Source organism: Eschrichtius robustus, chromosome 15 (assembly GCF_028021215.1).
Source record: "Eschrichtius robustus isolate mEscRob2 chromosome 15, mEscRob2.pri, whole genome shotgun sequence".
NCBI classification, from domain to species: domain Eukaryota; kingdom Metazoa; phylum Chordata; class Mammalia; order Artiodactyla; family Eschrichtiidae; genus Eschrichtius; species Eschrichtius robustus.
Window position 1 is genome coordinate 91,378,044 of NC_090838.1, and position 20,824 is coordinate 91,398,867.

The 20,824-nt window shown below is 38.8% G+C and overlaps 1 protein-coding gene across 3 annotated transcripts in view; it reads left to right on the forward strand.

Moving 5' to 3' along the window:
- The first annotated feature begins 34 nt into the window (after positions 1 to 34).
- The window catches only part of TMEM182 (transmembrane protein 182), a 64,468-nt gene continuing 43,678 nt past the window's right edge, over positions 35 to 20,824 (forward strand). The window contains exons 1-3 of one of the 3 annotated variants that reach the window (XM_068565051.1): positions 35 to 212; positions 15,818 to 15,917; positions 17,563 to 17,661. In XM_068565051.1, coding sequence (XP_068421152.1) covers positions 17,619 to 17,661 — 43 coding nt within the window. In that variant the 5' untranslated portion in view covers positions 35 to 212; positions 15,818 to 15,917; positions 17,563 to 17,618. The remainder of the gene's footprint in view (positions 213 to 15,817; positions 15,918 to 17,562; positions 17,662 to 20,824) is intronic. The other 2 variants (XM_068565053.1, XM_068565052.1) reach the window with 2 other exon arrangements.

Consider the following 20,824-nt stretch of genomic DNA (forward strand, 5'->3'; position numbering starts at 1 on the left):
CCTGCGCGGAGCCGAACGCCGCGGGCGGCCCTCCTTGGGCGGCGCTTCCTGAGCAGGCGCGGCGGGAGAGTCTGCACGGGTCGCCGCTGGTTCGCGTCCCGCCCGGGGAGTGGACGTGTGTGCACGACGAGCTGGTTTTGTGACGGTGTTGATGAAGCTCTGCGTATCCTGGGGATAAAGAGCCCGCCGCCCATGCTATTGGAGGGCTGGAGGTAATTAAGATGATGAGCTTCATCTGAGGAGAGGTAGGGGTGGGCCTAGGTGGTAGCGCCGGCTTCGCTGGGCCCTAGTTGGCTGTGACTGACCTGGAGAAAGTTCCTTTGGCCCCTCGCGGTTTCGGTTTGCCCCCTTGAAACACAGGAGGACATAGTGTGGACCAGCCTCTTGCAGCTGTGAGGATTCTACAAACGCCGCGAGCGCTTTCTCTGGGGCCCGCGACGGGGACTCACATTCGGAACATTCGCTGCCCTTTTGGCCAGTTGGAGCCGCCTGGTTTTGAGGTTTTCCATCGCAGGAGGGCAGGGCTTCCACCAGGGGGCGTAACAAAGGTTCTCCTGAGAGGAGAGGAGACCCTCACGTGGACGTTTGGGCCTCCACAGGCCACCAGCCCGTCAGGAGGCAAAAGGGGTACCTCTCCTGCCTGGAGTGATGGAGCCTGGTTAGCGAGGAGAAATGGGGTGATGTACAGTGGCAGGAGGAAGGACTTTATGTGGAAAATTCCAGAAACATAGAAACAAAAGGAGATAGAACTCAGGAAGAATCAGTTCCTGAACTCGCGAAGGAAGAGTTGCATCCTTGCATGAGGTGAAGGCCCCTGACCAGCTTATGTTTAGGCTGCGGGCAAGTGGAGGAAGAAATAGGTAGGGAAAAAAAAAAAAGAAAAATCAAAGAAAAAAAAATCTCAGTTTTGGAATCAGTGTCTCTTGTTATTCCTATAATAGCCGTTTCCAGCAATCAGTTGATTCAGGGACACTTAGTTTCAAGCTTCATTTATACATAGGAAATTTTATATGTTAATTGTCATGCTGTTGTCAATTTGGATTAGGTCATTAACATTACTACTGTTTCTGAAATCTCTAGAAAAGTTTTCTCCTTTAGATAAAGAACCTTGGCAAAAAAAAAAAAAAAAAAAAAAAAAGAAATAGGTAGCAAAAGAAGGAAGCCATAGATATCAGCTATGACCTTGGGCCCGGGCCCAGTAGAAGCTTTGCATATTTTCTCTCTGTTATACATGTGGGTGTTCGCGTATGCTAATCTTCTTCTGTCTTCTTCCAAGTGTAATTTTACATACAAGCAGTTGGAGCCTAACTTTACAATTTAGTCTTTAGGTAACAGAAAATTTAGTAAGACTGAATTAATTGAGGAGTAATGTATAGAGCCAGAATGGGTGCAACGACTGTTGAGACTTTTTTTCTTTTGTTAGGTGGAAAAATAGAGTTGTTTTATGAAAATTGAAATGTGGACAGAAAGATGCATTTGGAAGCTGAGTACCAAAGAATGGACTGTGCCAGTTTTCAGTTTATTGCTATTAGCTCCAAATACACGCATTATTGCCCTGCTGTGTGATCCTGGAGCTGGACCCTGCAAACATATCTCCTTTGCTAGGTGGCATGATGTTAAACTCTGTCAATAGGCCGTGCTGAGGGACGCTGCATGGGGAAGGAGCTTCTCTTCCAGACTAATGTGCTTTGTGTGGCAGCCGTGAGAATGTGAGACACTTAGTGTTCCTTAGCCCCCAGCAAGGTTCAGTGGCACCCATACAGGCAGCAAGTTCAGTGGGCATCCCAGCTGGTTTCCAGGGGAACCTCCCAGGTGCCCCAGCAAGTAACTTCCTGGCCATTTCCATAGGCACCCCCCTCTGGTGGCTTCCCAGTGAGTTTCATCAGTTTCCCAGCTGAATGCAGTAGGCAAGCACAAGATATAAAAGACATCTGTATTTGATAGAAAGATATAAAACTGTCCTTATTCATAAACCACATGGTCATCTATGTAGAAAACACTAAGGAGTCTACAAAAAAATGTACTAGAACTAGATGCCAATGGAGTTAAACTAGATAACAGAAAGTAGCTGAAACACTCAAGTATCTGGAGATTAACAACACAGTTCTAAATAACGCATAGTCAAAGATACACTCTCAAGATAAATTAAAAAAAATATTTTCAACTAAATGAAAGTGAAAATACAACTTATCAAAGTTGGCAGATGCAACAGATGTGGCACTTGGAAATTTATAGCATTGAATGCATATGTTAGAAAAAAGATCTAAAATCAGTAATCCAGGATTCCACTGTAGGAAACTAGAAGAAGAGCAATTTTACTTTCTCTGTTTAGAACCAAGTTTCTGATCTATATCACATTCCTTCTTCCTGAAGAACTTTCTTTAACATTTCTTATCTCACGTGCTGGCAATGAATTCCCCCTGTTTGTATTGTATGGCTAGGCTTGTTTTTTCCTTTACTTTTAAAGGGTATAGAATTCTAGAGTGAGATGTGGGTTTTTTCTTCATTCAGTCCTTAAAAGATTTCACTCTATTGTTTTCATCCTTGTATATTATCTGATGATACATCTGCTGTATTCTTCTGTAGGTAATTTGTTTTTTTTCCTCTGGCTGCCTCTAAGATTTTGTCTTTTTCTTTGATATTCAGCAGTTTGAATATGATAGGCCTACTTGTGTGTTTTTTCTATTTTGCTATTAATTCTGCTTTCTACTCTCTGAGTTTCTCTGATCTGTTATTTGCTGTGTTTCTAATTTAGGAACATTTTCAGCCATATTTCTTCAAATATTTCTCTGCCCCGTTTTCTGTCTTGTACTTCTGGGACTCCAGTGATGCAGTAGCATGACCTAATGCTATTACCCATTAGACCTTGAATGATGTGTTCTGTTTATTTTTTTCTTTCACTCTTTTTTTCTTTTCATATTTCAGCTGGGATAATTTCTATTGATCTGTCTTCAAGTTCACTGATTCTTCCCTTGGCTGTGTTTAGTCTGCTGATGAAAGTGTCAAAGACAATCACCATCTCTGTTACTGTGTTTTGATATCTAGAATTTGCATTTGATTTTTTCTTACAGTTTACATCTCTCTGCTGCAGATGCCTATCTGGTCTTAAATATTGTCTACCTTTTCCAACATAACCTTTAACATATTTATCATAATTATTTTAATTTCATTGTGTGATAATTTCAACATCTGTGTCATATCTGGGTTTGGTTATGATGATTGCTTTGTCTCTTCAGACTGTGTTTTTTCTTTCTTTTTTTTTTAAAACAACATTACTGAGATATAATTCACATACTACACAATCAACCTATTTAACATGTGTAATTCAATAACTTTTAAAATATTTACAGAATTGTGCAACCATCACAAAAATCAATTTTCGAATACTTTAATCACTCCAAAAAGAAAATCTGCACATCTTAGGCATAACCCTCCAAACCCCCAGCCCTCCAAAGCTTAGGTAACCACTAATGTACTTTCTGACTCTATATTTGCTTATTCTGGATATTTCAGAATGCATGGAATTATATAATATGTGTTCCTTTGTGACTTTTTTTTCTCTTAGTATAATGACTTCATAGTTCATCCATATGGTATAGCATGGACGCTAAATAACATTCATTGTATGGTTACACCACATATTATTTATTTCTTCATTAGTTGATGGACATTTGGGTTGTTTCCAATTTTTGGATATTATGAATAATGCTGCTATGAACATTTGTGTACAAGTCTTTGTGTAGATGTATGTTTTCATTTCTCTCACAGTGGAGCTTCTAGGTCATTTGGTAACTTTATGTTTAAACATGGAGGAACTGTCAAGCTGTTTTCTAAAGTGCCTGCACCATTTTGTATTCCTACCGGCAATATATGAGTGTTCTAATTTCTCCACATCCTCATCAACACTTATTATCTAATGATTGTGGATTTACATTTCCCTGATGGGCAGTAATATTGAGCATCTTTTCATGTGCTTATGGGTCATTTACATATCTTCTTTGAAGAAATGTCTGTTCAGACACTTTGCCCATTTCTAAACTGGTTGTTTGTCTTTTTATTATTGAGTTGTAAGAGTTCTTTATATATTCTAGATATGAGTCCTTTATCAGATATATACTTTGCAAATATTTCTCCCAGTCCGAGGGTTATTTTTTCACTTACTTGATAGTGTCCATTAATGAACAAAAGTTTATTTTGATCATGTCCAGTTTATCTAATTTTTGTATTGCTGTGCTTTTGCTGTGATATATAAGAAATCATTGCCTAATTAATGGTCATGAATATTTATACCCGTGTTTTCTACTAAGAGTTATATGGTTTTAGCTCTTACATTCAGGCCTGTAGTCTATTGTGAATTACTATTTTTTGTAAATTTTGTGAGATAAGGAGGGAGTGGGCCATGGCTAAAATGTCAAGGACTCTTGCTGTTCTTGTCAAAATTTATGTAGATTTTTTTGAACAAATGTTTCATCATTTGCTCTTTGCTTTTAGGACAATTTTCTTAGAATTTAAATGGTCAGATGCTTTAAATAGATTTCACAAGTTACACTAGTTTCACTGGGGAGTGGATCCGTGGAACTGCCCTGGCTGTCCTTCTGGAAGTAGAACTCAGACTGGTTTTTCTTGCTTTTCACGTTCCTGTAATATTTTGTTGAAAGCTTGGCATGTGGTATAGGGCAGTAATAGTGAAATTATCCTATTACACATATATACACACACTTTTCCTCCTGCTGGTCCTTCAGCGTGAGGGTGTGTGTTAATCTGGTCGAGAGTGGTCTGAGATTGTAGTTTGTTGTTGCCGCGGTTGCCCTGCATACACCATAGGCTTGACCTTTCTCTAGTGCAGTGTTTCTCAACTAGGGTGACTTTGCCTCCTGGGGACATTTGGCGCTGCCTGGGACGTCTTTGAATTTGGGGTGTGCTACTGGCATCTAGTGAATAGAGACTAGAGATACTGCTGAATATCCTACAACTCACAGGGCAGCACCCCGCCCTCCACAACAGAATTATCCAGTACCTAATGCCCGTAGTGCAGAAGGTAAGAAACACTGCTCTAGTGCTACCTTACGTTTAAGGTGTGGGCTGGTTTGCTGGAGCATTTTTCATTACATCTGCTCCTGTCTTTGCTTTGGGTCTTACCTCTGCACTGTCCTCAGAGACAGTCTTTCTGTTACAGTTCTACGTGTATTCCACTGTTTTTTGTACTTGACCCATGTTGGCACGTTGGTGGCTGGCAGGGGAGGGGAGCATTCTCTGATAACTGTGTCTCAGCCAGGCTTTGTCTTAGACGGGCACTGCAAACCTGAGTCTTGGGGGTGTAGCCTTCACAAGTGCTCCCATCCCTCTTTCAGCTGTAGTGCTGGGCCTGGCATCACATATTCCAGTTCCTCTCTTAGGGACAGAGGTTTGTTTTTGGTTGTTTTCTTTTTAGTAGACTTTATTATTTAGAACAGTTTCAGGTTCACAGAAAAATTGAGCATGAAATGCAGAGAGTTCCCATATATCCTCTGTATCCACACACACAAACACAGCCTCCCTGATTATCAGCATCCTGCACCACAGTGGTATGTTTGTTATAGTCAGTGAACCTACACTGACTGGTAGTTATCCCCCAGAGTCCATCGTTTACTTTAGGGTTCACTCTTGGTGTTATATATTCTTTGGGTTTGGACAAATGTATCAGGATCTGTATCCACCATAGTGGATTCATACAGAGTAGTTTCACTACTATTCTGCATGCTCTGTGCATATTCCTGCTTCTCTCTCAGGGGGAGAAAGTTCCTCCTCCCTCCCTTCTTTCCGTCCTTTCTTTCTCTATCCCTTTCTTTCTTGTTGTATTAACCTCTTGTCTTACTCAGCTACAGAGGGTTTCCACCAGTGCCCTAACGTGACAATTTTGTTGCTCTTCCCCCTTCCCCATGCAGATTAAGGCTTTTGTTCCTTAGGGGAGAGAGGTCAGTGGTTTGGCAGTGGCTGCTTTTCTGCTCTCCCAGCCAGTACCAAGATGGGAAAGGATCTCAAGGATTGTTGAGAAAAAGTAAGCTGATCAAATCCTCCTTTAATGGGACCTGCAGGGTCTTCATGCTGACCACACTTGGCCTGTATTGATTCATTAGACCTTTTTTTTTAAAAATAGATCTTTATTGGAGTATAACTGCTTCACAATACCGTGTTAGTTTCTGTTGTACAACAAAGCGAATCAGCCATATGCATACACATGTCTCCATATCCCCTTCCTCTTGAGCCTCCTTCCCATCCTCCCTATCCCACCCCTCTAGGTCATTGCAAAGCACCGAGCCGATCTCCCTGTGCTACGCTGCTGCTTCCCACCCGCCAATTATTTTACATTCGGTAGTGTATATATGTCGACGCTACTCTCACTTCGCCCCAGCTTCACCCTCCCACCCCGTGTCCTCAAGTCCATTCTCTACGTCTACCTCTTTATTCCTGCCCTGCAACTAGGTTCATCAGCACCATTTTTTTTTTTTTTTTTTAGATTCCATTTATGTGTGTTAGCATACGGTATTTGTTTTTCTCTTTCTGACTTAGTTCACTCTGTATGACACACTCTACGTCCATCCACCTCACTACAAATAACTCAATTTCGTTTCTTTTTATGGCTGAGTAATATTCCAAAATGGGACTTAATTAAACTGAAAAGCCTTTGCACAGCAAAGGAAACCATAAACAGGACAAAAAGACAACCCTCAGAATGGGAGAAAGTATTTGCAAATGAAACAACAGACAAAGGATTAATCTCCAAAATATACAAACAGCTCATGGAGCTCAATATCAAAAAAACAAACAATACAGTTAAAAAATGGACAGAAGACCTAAATAGACATTTCACCAAGGGAGCCATACAGATGGCCAAGAGGCACATGAAAAGATGGTCAACATCACTAATTATTAGAGAAATGCAAAGCATTAGAACTTTTTAGCTGAATATTCTTAGGAACTTATATGCTTGCCATTCTGCATTTCCCCAAATCTTGGGTCCTTTTTCTTCCTACAGAAGAAAGACAAGTTTTCCTCAGAAAGACAAGTTGGTTGATTGTTTACCAACTTGATTCTCCCATGGGTTCAAGGAAAGTCATTCATTTGAAGTTTGTCTCACCTTTTACTCGTGGAAAAGGTGGCAGAATGCTCTTCCCAGTTCTCTAAACTCCCAGATGAAAATGGAAGCCTTATTACTTTTTTCACCTTGTAGTATTTCTTTGACAACTGATGCTGAGATCTGCCTAGAGCATCTAACTCTTGACTTTATCTCCGTGTTCTGGGGTTACACATTAAGGCCTCACCCTTACAACCTCATTTAACTGGAATTACCTCCTCCTGGGTCCTAATTCCAAATATAGTCACATTGGTGGTTAGGGATTCAACAGATGAATTTGGGGAAGAGTAACAAATCAGTCCGTAATAACGAACTCTGCCATAGAGAGATTCAGAGTTGCCTTGATTTTCTCGATGATGAAAGGGGGGAAACCACAACACTTGTGGGTTATTGTGGAGGTTAAATGGGTTAATAAGCCCAAAGCTCTTAGAATAATGCTCGGGACAAAGTGAGTGCTCCGTATGTGCTGGGTGTTATTATTTTGTCGCTGTTGTCTTTTTTGTTATTTAGCTTTTGTGCTATTTGAGTATCCGGATAAGTCCTCCCTTAACCCCTTATACCACACGTGTAATTAAATTAAATAGAACTTAAGGGACTTGGCTGAGCAGAACATGAAGAGAAGTCTGTATCACCTGCAGCGGTCAGACCCTTCTGCCTGTATTCTGACTGTAATTTCACACCAATGCAACACCAGCTACCTCCCCCCCCCCCCCCGCCCCGACGAGACCCTTAGGGGGCACTAAGGTCACACGGCTGTGTCTCTCCCTGCCTCCCACACTCTCTCATGAGTTGGATTGTCTTTCCTTTGGGGTCGACCTGAGCTGGCTCACAGACCTGCGGCTCATTTGAACTTTTCACAAGTCCCTTCTTGGAAAAGTCTTAGGAATGGAAATGTAAAAGTCCATCTTCATCTTTACAAATAAAGAAAGACCCAGTGGCAAAGGTATTTAAGGGGAAGGCAACATCCCCAGAGCCGAGGATAAATAAAAATGTCTTTCTCTAGATTAAGACTCAAGTCATGCATGCAAGATTCATGCAAAGCACTTTGACAACCAAGAGACCAGAGAGGGGAACCTTTTCATTCACAAGGCTTCTGGTATATGGAGTATACGTGTACCCTCAGAAGGAAATACAACAAGACAAAGGGATGAGTAAATTAAATCAAAATTATAATCGTTAAATGTGTATTTGTTTATATAATACATTCCTGTAGGTTAGATAATTTTCATTTCTATTTTCATGTATCAGAAAATTTCCCCCTTGGTCCCCAGTTTTGTTTCTGAAATGTTTTTTTGTGTGTTGATTGCAATTGAAGGCAGGTTTTAAAAAAAATAAGTTCCAAGTTTTTTGCCCCTTTCAAGAGTTAAAGCACTTAAGTGCACTAAGTTCTTTATGGGAATTGAGCTTGGAGCTAGGCATCGGACCCTTTTTCAAAGTGAAAGATAATTTTGTAATATAACTCCCCTTGTGTGAGTTACTTGTGTAAGTAGCTCTCAGTTTAGTGGAGTGTAAACTGCCCACATTAATGAAGTGAATGAGCCTGTGGATCCTGATACAGTTGTGTTCAGCATAAGCTATTTATCAGGGCCTTGGTACTTTGATGGCACCATCTTAGTTAAGGCTGTTCAGCATCAGATCCTGTGAAAATAGCAAATCCTTGCACTACAGTATTTGTGTGATATAAAAATCCCAATAGCAAATCCTTGCTTTACAATATTTGCATTATATAAAAATCCCAGTGGACCAGTGTACCATGGAATGCAATTTTTTACTGTGGCCAGCAGATGGCAATGTTCAACCCAATTTAATTCAACTCAATAAGATTGATACTTGGTCAGCTAAGTTTTTACTGAGCACCTACATAAAGCGTTGTGCTAGGTGTTAGGGATGTAGCAGTAAACAAAAACAGAACCTCTTATCACCCCCATAGAGTTTATGTGTTGTTCCTGTACTCTGTGTAAGATGAGAAGACTTGTGAAAATAATCTCTTAAAATTACAGATTGTGGTCCTATTGTCATATTGTTGGATGGGGGAGGTAGCAGGGAGGGTGACACACAAGAACCAAGAACCATAACACAAAACAGAGATTTACAAAGGTCATTAGAGTCACAGAGACGTATAGTAATGGTTCATGGGCAGGAAAAATCTGTTTCAATAGTGATCAAAGGGAAACAATTAATTTTAGGGTCATCATTTAGTCTATTGTCTTGTGTCTAGGACTGTGGGACCACAATCCCTTATATATAACCTTATATGTAACCTTGAGGGCCAGGTGTATTTAGAACTCAGAATTTTGAGGATTTTGAAAAAGTAGCAACATGCATATACTGTACATTACTTAACAACCCCTGTGGAACCTGGCGAGCCCTGTAATCAAACACATTCATGCTTGTGAAGTCAAATATGTAAGAATTCACACGATAGGTTATGTGCACCCTCATGCCAATCAGGTTTGCTTTGCCAAAAGCTTTTGGTTTTCAGAAATTTTGGATGTTGGAATGGCAGATAAGTATTGTGGGTCTGCAATATATTATTCCAAGACAAAAAAGAATCTACCCGAAAATCTCCAAAATACCACTCCAGTTTTCTGAAAGTTTGATTTCTATATTTGTTTACACATTTGTTCAGCACTTCTGGATGTTGAGCGTTGCCATTCTTTTATTTTTTTTAAACTAAAGTGAACCAGAATTAATTTTTTTGGAGAATGTTTAGATAGTTTCATTAGATATTTTGAGACAATTAAGACTATTACAATATCAGGATTAGAAATTATGACCTTAGAAAAAAATGTTTTGCTCCTTATCACTCACAAATTAAGCATGGCTTGGGATTTCTGCTAAGTTTTAGTGTATTTACCGACAAAAAAAACACAGTTAATTAAATAAAAAGACATTTAATCAAAATAGGCAAAGCCTTCCATTGTCTATGGTCATCTAGCCTTTGGTTGTCAAGTTTTATTTAATTTGTTAAAAAAAAAAAATTTACCACACCACCTTGGAATGCTAATGATCTTTGTATCCTCAAGATTTTAAAAGGTTGACTAAAAATTTTTTAGATTGAAAAATTAAAAACATTTTTGCCATAATTTCTCTCAATGACAAGAGTCTCTAAAAGGGATGCTATTTCCAGGAAGTCAGGAGGATTGCCAAGTGAAATTATGACCGTAGAAATAATCAGAATGAGGGGAAAAAAGGCAGGGATGAACAGAGAATTCAAGGATCTTTCAGAATGGAAAAACACAACCCATACATGGTGACTTCTCATATCTGATTTCACAAAGTGTCTATGTTTGTGTGCTTCACTGTTTAGTCTTTATGTTGTTCTCAAAAGTATTTGAAGCTGCTTACATAAACACATACAAAATAATAGATTAAAAATATGCGTGAGAGAGAGAGAAAGTCAGGGGCACGCAGAAAGGAAACTAAGGAAGTCGGGGTGGGGGAGGGAAGCAGGAAGCTGGGACATCACCTTTTGCACATTTGCCTCCGAGCTTTCCAGGTACCAAAACGAAGAAAAGTACTCTCAGTGCCATGAGAATTAAGCTCGTCGAGGGTAGAGAGCACATTTTATTCACTGTCACGGTTCGAGGACCCAGCACTCTGTCTTAGAACAGGCAAGTGATACGCATTTGTCAAATGAATCAAGTATAATGTCTCTAAGATGAAAAATAACAGTAGTGCTCTGTGGAAACACAACATTTTTTTAGCGTCCAGAAATTTCCTCCAGGTATTCATAATGGGACACTGTAGATGTTGGGACCTGTGTCCCCAGTAACATCTTGAAGGATAATGGGGCAGATTGTCCATGGGACATTTGTTCATTCATTATTAATTTATTCATTGAACAAAATTTCTTGACCCAGTTTTTTTCAAGACACAGGAATTCAAAACTGTCTAGAAGAGCAGGAGTGTAGTTACGTATATGGGAAAGTGGTATAGGTTGTATAATACAGTCTCCTTGGAGAGTGCTGATGGTAACTCAACACTTAGAAGAACATGTTGCACACAGTAGCATGATGGTAAATGTTTGTGGAATGGATTAATGAAGAGTTCATCAGATAGGAGGAAGAGAAGGGACTTCTCATCCGAGGGGAGCAGAATAGGCAGAGATTTGGGGAACTGCTGGTGACCTAGGAGGGAGGATGGTGTATATGGGTGTGAGGAGGGCTGGGAGCGCTTGGTGAGAAGTTAGCCTGTTGAAATAAACCTGAGTCAGATCTGGGATGCTAGCATAGGGAGTTTTATTTTATTTTCGTTTTAAAAATATTTCTGTTTCGTCAAGAATGATCCCCAGCTAAAGGCAAGATAGAAGAGAAGCCTAATGTGTGTGATGCACCAGCTCCTTTGATGCACGTCCTCTTACTTGATACCCCCAATCATCTTCTGCAGCGTTGTTCCCATTTTCCGTATTAAAAAAAACTCAGAGACTCAGAGAGTTGAACCGTTTGCCCAATATCAGTCATCTGTGAAAGGAAGTCCCCCTCTTCTTAATTCAATGAAATACTCGTTCTGAAATACCAAGTAACAAAGGAGAACGTGGGAATGAGAGCTGGTCCCTGCAGTTCCTGTTCTTGTCCCAGGTTCACCAGATCCTGGAGGGTCATTTCCTGGTCCCCAGTCAGCCACGTTGCCTTCTCGAGTAGCCTCAGGGACCCAGAGGACAGACTGAAAGTTATAAACAAATTATTGTAAATTATTGTGAATTGCCTTTGGCAGTGGGACCCCATGCAGAGCTCTCTTTGCTTACCTCTGGCCTTCTACATGAGACCAGGAACATCTTTAACTCCTACCAAAAAGACCTTTAGATGCTGAAATTCCCACCCAAGACATGGATTATTTCATATTCTACCTACTGAAGACTTACTTGTACTCAAGGCATCTAATATGCTTGGGATGGTGTCTGCCACACAGTAGATGCTCATGAGTATTAGTTATTATCATGCACCTCCATTTACATTTCTGACCATCAAGGTCTCCCACAGGATTGAACCTGAGACACCATGCTTACTTATGCTTGTGCCCTTGCAGATTCACTGTGACAATCGTATCAGCGTAAAACAGATTCAGTATTCACCAAAGGAGTGGGCACGTACAGTAGCAACGGAGTTGTTCTGTTATAGGATTACTGTGAGTTGAGGTTGGTGCTAGGGTATGTCTGTCTCCCCTCATCACCTGGTCTAGAAAAGAGGCTGAAAGCGAAAAGATCCAACGTCTGAATTTGTAAAGAGATCATGAGGACACAGCAGCTGTTTAACAATCACCCTGGAGTATAGACAGTTTTTTAAGCTGCCGAGAGAACTTGGGGAAGAGATACTGAATGATTGTTGGGAACATTTTAGGAATCATGGTAAATTAGGAGTTTCAAATGGTAGACACATGGTTCAGTTTTCTAAAGAAGAAAGATACTTTTTGACCCCTGGATGGTAAGTTCTATTTTATTTCTAAATAAGAGTCTACTATGGATTCTTAAAAAGATGGTTTGAGATTATCTACAGAGGAAGCACAGACCCTGCTAAAATCCACTTCTCCAAGTTTCACAAAGAGCAGGCCAGATCAGAGCCATCTCTTCTTGATGGATTACCAGTTGGATAGCTCAGGAAGCTACGTATTTGTATCACAGCCAAGAGTCCTAATACAAATGGATTTTTCTTTTATCTTAGTGCCCCTTGTGTGTCAAGCACTGTGAGAAGCACTGAGGATAATTGAGCTAAAGGAGTTCAGTTTGATGATGGCGGAAGTAGTCTATGGTATCTTTCTCAAATGGATGCCCACGAACGAACGAATGGTTGGAAACAATTAGATTGGTTACGTTAGTAGCTGCTTTGATAAATATACATTTTGATAATGATGCTTATACCTTTTTGGATACACCAAAACATGGTGAAAAAATATTAGTTGATAGACCTCATCCAGAAAGATGATTCTTTGTGACAGAAACCAAAATTGAGATGAACTGTAGCAATAACAGATCCTACACTCTTTCTACTTATTTTAAAAATCCAGTTGTTTGTGTGTGTATTTGTGAATGTGTGTTTGTTAAAGATTTAGTATTAATGCATAGATTTTTACAAGTCATTACAATATAAATAAAATAAATAAAACCGTCTTAAAAAGATTCCTCTTCCTCTCCGAACAACAACATTGTCACCTACAGTAAAGCTGCAAAACCACAACCACGGTCATCTTGGGATGGAGGGGGTGTGGCTCAGCCCTAGGATGTGTCTGGGGCGGCCAGAAGCTTATAATTTCAACCTTATGTACCTCATTCTAAAGAATCTTTTTTTCTCACTGGCTCATGAACTCCTCAAGATCAGGCCCTGCGTATCTGATAAAATGCCTGGACCCTCGCAAGTTCTCAGCACTTCCTGAAGATGCATTCCCCCGCCCCCCGCCCCCCGACAAAAACCCCCTTAATTTGATCTTATATTGTATTAATTATAGAACAGCATCTTTATTAGTTTCCTATTGCTGCTGTAACAATGTAACAAATTAACACAAAGTTAGTGGCTTAAAAACAACATAGATTTACTATCCTGCAGTTCCAGAGGTCAGAAATCCCCAAAGTCAAGGTGTTGGTAGGGCAACATTCCTTCCTGGAGGCTCTTGGATAGAATCTGTTTTATTCTCTCTTCCATCCTCTAGAAGCTGCCCACAATCCTTGGCGTGTGGTCTCTTTCCTACATTTTTAAACCAGCTACTCTCCGACCCTTTTTCTGTGGTCACGTTTCTTTCTCCGAGTACTGTCAGGAAAGCTTCTCTACTTTTCTTTTAAGGATTTATGTGATTGGATTGGGTCAACCTGTATAATCCAGGATATTGCTATGTAAGGTAACACATTCACAGATGACGTGATTATATTTAGGATTAGGGTATGGACATCTTTGGGAACCCATTACTCTGCTCATCACAGCATCCAAATAAGAAAGGTGGTGATATTAACTTCGTTAGAGTCTACCCGGTATATTCGCTATGCCTCACCTCAATCAAGTACTTGCAAATTGTAGCAAAGAATCAGAACAGCAAGGAGATTTGGAGTTGTTCCAATCTAAGGGATGTTTAAAGGAATGGGATGTTTAGCTTAGAAAAATGAAGACCTATATTAAGGGGTGGAGTGGGGTTTGAGGGAGGCACGAAATGATTGCTTCTTCAAAATATCAGAAAGCTCTGTCATACGACAGAGTTTAAACGTGCTGTGCAGCCTTGGAGCAGGATACGGTTAAGACTGGAACCTTTAGGGAAGCAGTTTGGGGCAGAAATTAAGGCAGAGCTTAAAATATTACACAAATACTTAAAAAAATGCTCTCGGGCATATTTAGACATGGAACAAAAACAAAGAAGTGAGCTATAGAGACTAGACATGAAGAAAGTATAGATTCACTGCTATTTGGTGACTTGTATGGGTATCAAGTAAGACCCATATTTTGAGGAGGTTGAATATTTAACATGAAGGAAACAAAAAGTAGACCATATTCCTTCATCCTAATCCAGAAAATAATATATTTTTGAGACTTTTTTTTCATTAGTCCACTTTTGAGATGATTATTTGGAATAACTTGTACAAGATCTGGGAGCTGCTATATAAAGTGCTGTTTTTATGTCATAGTGTATGCTACATAAAAGTATTTTTTTTCTACTTTAAGTAGTTTCTGTTACCATATTCTTGGTCTTTTAAATACACTTATGAATGTATAAGTTAAAACCTGAATTGTGCTCACTGTTATGTTAGATCAGTCAACCCACTAATTATTTTATATCCCAAAAATATCCAAAAAGGATTAAGATGTTAATTACAACTTCAGTTATATCCAAGAGAGGTCTTTGTGGTTCTATTTTATAGCTGCGATTTATATATCTTCAAAGAGAGTCATAAGTGTCTTTGGGTTTGTAATGGTCATTCTGGATTAAGAGGGGCTTGTTCAGACACTTAAGACTTTGGGCCAATACTGTCAATGACCTCATACCATTCCATCTTCTTTCCACTTCTGTGGATCACCCAGCAGCAGTAACCATGATTCTGGCCAGCTCCTGATACCCCCCTCCACAGTCAGGGGAAGGTCAGTTATTTTTTGATCCCCATGGGAGAGAGAGAGCTCCTCAATCAGTATCCTAAAATAGTCAGCCATTCTCAGCTGCTGGGCTGGAGTCCCTCCAGGGGAGAGCAGAGGCAATACAAACCCACCAGCTGGGTGCGAGAGCGAAGCCACCAAAACAGGAGCTCAGAGACACTTCTCAAGAAGATTCTGCCTACTCAAAAATCTTTATTCTTTTTTGTTGAGGAGCTAGGTGTTCGCTGTTTTTTATTTTCTTATTTTATTTAAAGGGAAACCAGTGAATTGAAAATGAGACTAAATATTGCCATCTTCTTTGGGGCTCTCTTTGGTGCTTTGGGGGTTTTACTCTTTTTGGTGGCTTTTGGATCAGATTATTGGCTTCTTGCGACTGAAGTGGGAAAGTGTTCAGGTGAACAGAATGTGCGTTTCTTCTTCAAAATATTGTACTTGGTAGTAATGAGGATAGCTTTATGTATCCTCTTGAAATCTGAAAATGGTAGTGGAATGTCTATTTCTTCATAGAGATATGTAGAAAGCTACTGATCATCATTATTTGGGAAAAAATACATTGCTTAAAAAATTTCCTGGAGGTAATTATTTAGATTATGTTCCTTGTGTTGATGGCAAGTTACTTCATTTGCGTTCTGTACAGATAGAAAACGTCACTTTCCACCATGAAGGATTCTTCTGGAGATGTTGGTTTAATGGGATTGTGGAAGAGAATGATTCCAATATCTGGCAGTTCTGGTACAGTAAGTGAAATTCAGCTTTATTTTCCCCCTTGGCTTTAAAATACAAATGAACAGTTTCTCATTTGGTGCATGTCACTTATAAAATAGGATTGGACTCTTAGTTGTAGAATCTCAATAGGATATCTTCCAAATGTTCATAAAGTGATTCCTTTTTGTTAAGTAGAAATGGCTATAGGAATAATTATTTTCTAACATGAAATTGGAGTCTGAATATTTATGGCAAAATTGAATAATCCGCTGTTTCCTTGCTCATGTTTAAAATATACCAACCCTAATAAACAAAACAGATATTATCTATAGTATTTTTTTCGAGTGTCTGTTATTGCTATGTTGCAAATAAATGCTTTTATTTTTTTTGGCTATTTTTTGGGGCTTGAAACCCCAAGTTTAAAAATCCAGAATTAAAGATGTATTATTTTATATTAATAGCTTCAAAGTTTAAAAAATCTTGTTTATAACAAAACAATGATCAGCAGTGGCAGATGAAAGCTTGCTCTATTTGGGCTTAAACCAAGTTTGTGGGCAATATTAAGAAATGCTTTGCTTTTGATGTTTCCATTCTCTCATAGAAACTTTAAAGTTCTTTTTTGAAGTAGAATAGCTCCTTAAAAATATGATGCATTCTTTCAACTGCTTTTCCTATGTTGTGTTAATCTTTGAAAATCAATTCACTGAAAATAGCTAGCCTTTATCTTATTGCATCCAGCAATGAAAGAACTGTTTATTACCTTCAAACTTATTGTGGGTTGAAATTATCAGTCTTCTTATCAAAATACTCCTGTGATAAATCAAAGTATGGTATTTAAACAATAGTCAAGATCATGGAATATAACATAAAAATATGAGATCACAGAAGACGAGTCAACGGTAAATGGCATATGTAAAAGGAACAAAGTAATGATGAAATGGCATTTTGAGAGAAATATTTCATAGAGTTTCTGATTGTCATTTGGGGGAGGAGAATAAGCATGTGATCTGCCAATGAAAATTATTTAGACTTTGGTAAAGTGGAGTAGGTCAGACTTTGCAAGAGGAAGAGTTTGCCAAGACTTAGAGAAGGAAAGAATATTTTACTCCTTAGAGGGTATATGATGAAATCTTCACGATGTCAAACAGCATTAAAGTTCTTTCTTGTGGTTTCTTCAAATGCTAAAAATGTACTTGAATTATTAACTTGTATGGTCTTATCATTTACATCTTTTCCCTGAAAATAGAATATAGAAGAAATTTTCTATTAATTAGAACCAATCAAGGTTAAATCTAAATTTATTAGATTTTTAAATGACTATTTTTTGAATACCTACTATGTGCTAGGCATTATGTTAGGAATTGGAGAATATAGTTGTGAAAATGAATGAAATCTGGTGCTTTCAATTTTAGGGTGATATTAAGGGCATTTTCTCCCTTGAATTAGGTCATGAGCTAGATGTTTTAAATGAATCCACTTTCCAGGTCCCCTGTGCTTTACCATATGAGGTTTTTAAGGAAGTTTCCTCCCTTATTCAATAATTCTCTGAATTTGTTGATCTAACCTATAGTTTTATTTTGCTTGTGTACCCCCAGATCCTGTATTTCTCTTCTGTTAGGAACAAACATTCACTCAGCTTCTCAGTAACAAATACCTTTGTTCTGCTCTCCTTCCTAGCCAATCAGCCACCATTGAAGAACTGCACGCATGCTTACCTGTCGCCATATCCCTTCATGAGAGGAGAGCACAACTCGACCTCCTATGACTCTGCAGTGAGTAAGTACCTCTTTCCTCAGAAGGCCTCTGAGAGGGGCCTGTCTTTCTGAAAGATGCCCACCACAGCATTTCTGTGGGCGATTAAAAAATAATATAACATTTATAATTTCAACATGTTTTTTGATATCAGTCTGTTATGTATAAAATAATTAGGTGCCATTTTTAAAACACCATTTATAATCTTAATGAAATACAACTTTGGTCTAAAATTAAAGCCATTGTAATTTGCTTTCTACTTATAAAGATAATTTTTTTAAAAGTGTGTTTTCTGATATGAAAGTAGTGGTGTACATCAGGAAGAACTGCTCCTTAAGATGTAAAACTGGTCTTACAATGGAAAATATTGTAATGTACACCCTGATTTTAAAACATTTTTTTGCAGTTGTTACACATAAGAATATGATTATGCTACTGTATTTCTACAAAATGATTGAACTTTGTTGTGTGTGATATCCCATAGAAGAAGTAGAGTCTGATGTCATTAACTAGGAGTCATGATTACCTGAATTCTTTCATGTTTTCATACTATTTTTTCTATAGAAAATATATAAACTAAGTTTCTGTAGGAAGTACACAATGTATAGTACACAAATCTAATTTTAGAAAGTACATAAGCTCAATATGTCAACTTTATTCTCAGCTGGTTTCATGAAGTTTTTAATATTGTTTATCCAAACCTTAAAACTAGGGTTGGTACAGAATTTACCAATGTCATAAACAAAGCCAAAAAATATCTGTTTTTCAAAGAAGATACTTAATATATTTAACATTCTGAATAAATGTGTATTAGTCAGGATTCTCCGGACAATCAGTAGGGGATTATATATGGGGGTGTGTGTGTGTGTGTGTGTGTGTGTATACAGAGAGAGAGATTGAGGTTGATTGATTGATTGATGGAGAGATTTTAAGGAATTGGCTCATGCTATTGTGGAGGCTGGCAAGTCTGAAATCTGGAGCAAGCCTGCAGCTGGAGATTCAGATAAGACTTGATGTTGTGGTCTTGAGTCTGAACGCTGGAAACTCGGGTAGAATATCTGTGGTGCAATCTTGGGGAGAGTTCCTTCTTCTTCAGGAAACCTGTCTTTGTTCTTAAGTCCTTCAACTGATTGGATGAGGCCCACCTCCTCATTCTAGAGGATAATCTACTTTACTTATAGTCTGCTGATAGTAAATGCTCATCACATCTAAAAAAATACCTTTACAGCAGCACCTAGACTACTGTTTGATCAAGCAACTGGGCACCATAGTCTAACTAAGTTGACACATAAAATTAACCATCACAGAACTTAATGAATTTTTACATCATTCATCCATTTTTTCATCTTTATATAAAATTTGTATTTCCACACATTATAATTTTGTTCTGAGTTTGTCAAAGCTGTAGCATCTGCTTATATCACATCATTAACATGACGTTTTATGGAGCGGGTGTGGGTCTGGATAGGAAAAGGGGTGAGGACACAGCTGTGCATGTCCACCAGGCTTGCGTGTGCTCAGAGGGTCTGTGGCTGTCGGCCTTGAAGCGTGTGCAGCGGAGATGCTTTTCCCATTGAAAACCTCATGAGACACCTCATTCACACTAGCCAGACCCTCTTACATCGTGGATGACACGGACCCTCTCACTGACGAGAGAACAGATGGCATGGGAAGAGCAGGATAAACCATTTTTAAAAAAAATTTATTTATTTATTTATTTATTTATTTTATTTTTGGCTGCGTTGCGTCTTCATTGCTGTGCGTGGGCTTTCTCTAGTTGCGGCGAGCGGGGGCTGCTCTTTGTTGCAGTGCGCGGGCTTCTCACTGCCGTGGCTTCTCTTGTTGCAGAGCACGGGCTCTAGGTGCGCGGGCTTCAGTAGTTGTGGCACGTGGACTCAGTAGTTGTGGCTCGCAGGCTCTAGAGCGCAGGCTCAGTAGTTGTGGCGCACGGGCTTAGTTGCTCTGCAGCATGTGGGATCTTCCCAGACCAGGGCTCGAACCCGTGTCCCTTGCATTAGCAGGCGGATTCTTAACCACTGCGCCACCAGGGAAGTCCCAAACCATTTTATCGTATACTACAAAAAGTTACAAAAAAGTTACATTACAAAAAATTATGAAAATGGTACCCCTTCCTTGTTATTCTTTCTGGAACATTAGGTATTTGCATAAATATTAGTATTGCTGTTGTTGATACTCATATGTTGAGGTCCTGTGATAAGATAGGTATTGTAAGTACCATATATTTAAAAATGAATCTACATATTTGAAAAGTTTGCACCTCAAGGAGATAGTGGAGAACTTGAAAAACAAGGTAACGTTATCTGTGCATAATAATTACAATGGAGAAGGATAGTAAATGCATGTCAGAAAAATTACACTGCAATTACATTAGGATTATTATGTGGCATTACATATAATTACTGTGTCATTTTTTGAATCTAGTGACAAAACTGTATTCCATTTTGTTTAAATTGTCAAACTCCTCTTTGGCACACATATTGTAACTCCTTATTCACTTTAAGCAACTTTATCAAACACTCTAAGTAAAAATGACTGAGGTGGGAAGAGGTATGTCCTACAGCAGAAATACTATATGCAAGTTTCATTTATTTTCATAATACTGTACAATGATATGTGACATTATATTTGGGTGATTATTTTATTGTTTCCTTTATCCAAGAGAAGGACATAGATTTCATCAAAAAGATTCCACCTGGTTGAAAGTGTGTGCTTCCTGGTTAATGAGGCCACCCAGACTTCACTAGACTCCAGAACTACTCTTTGGCTTCATAGCTTCTTAATTATCAGGCATCATACATTTGCCAGCTTATCTTAGGAAAATTCAAAGTATTTTTTGTGAAATCTGATGTATCGTGGCCTGGCAAATTATTGGTAAAATGTCTTTATATTCTCCTGATTTTTTACAGTTACAGTTAGCCAATATTTGAAATCAGTGAAAATGATACAGTGGTGGATGGTTTTTCTGGAAAGTCTATTTTAGAATTATTGGATATTACTGATGAAATTATTCTTTTTCATGATAAGGAGGCTGAGACTCAGAGAAACCATGTGATTCTGTCTTCACACAGCTGATCACTGGCAGAACTAATGTAAGGTCCAACTCTCTGGGTGTTTATTGATAATCTTATAAACTACAGTGAATGAAAAGGCTGATTTTAGTTCTTAG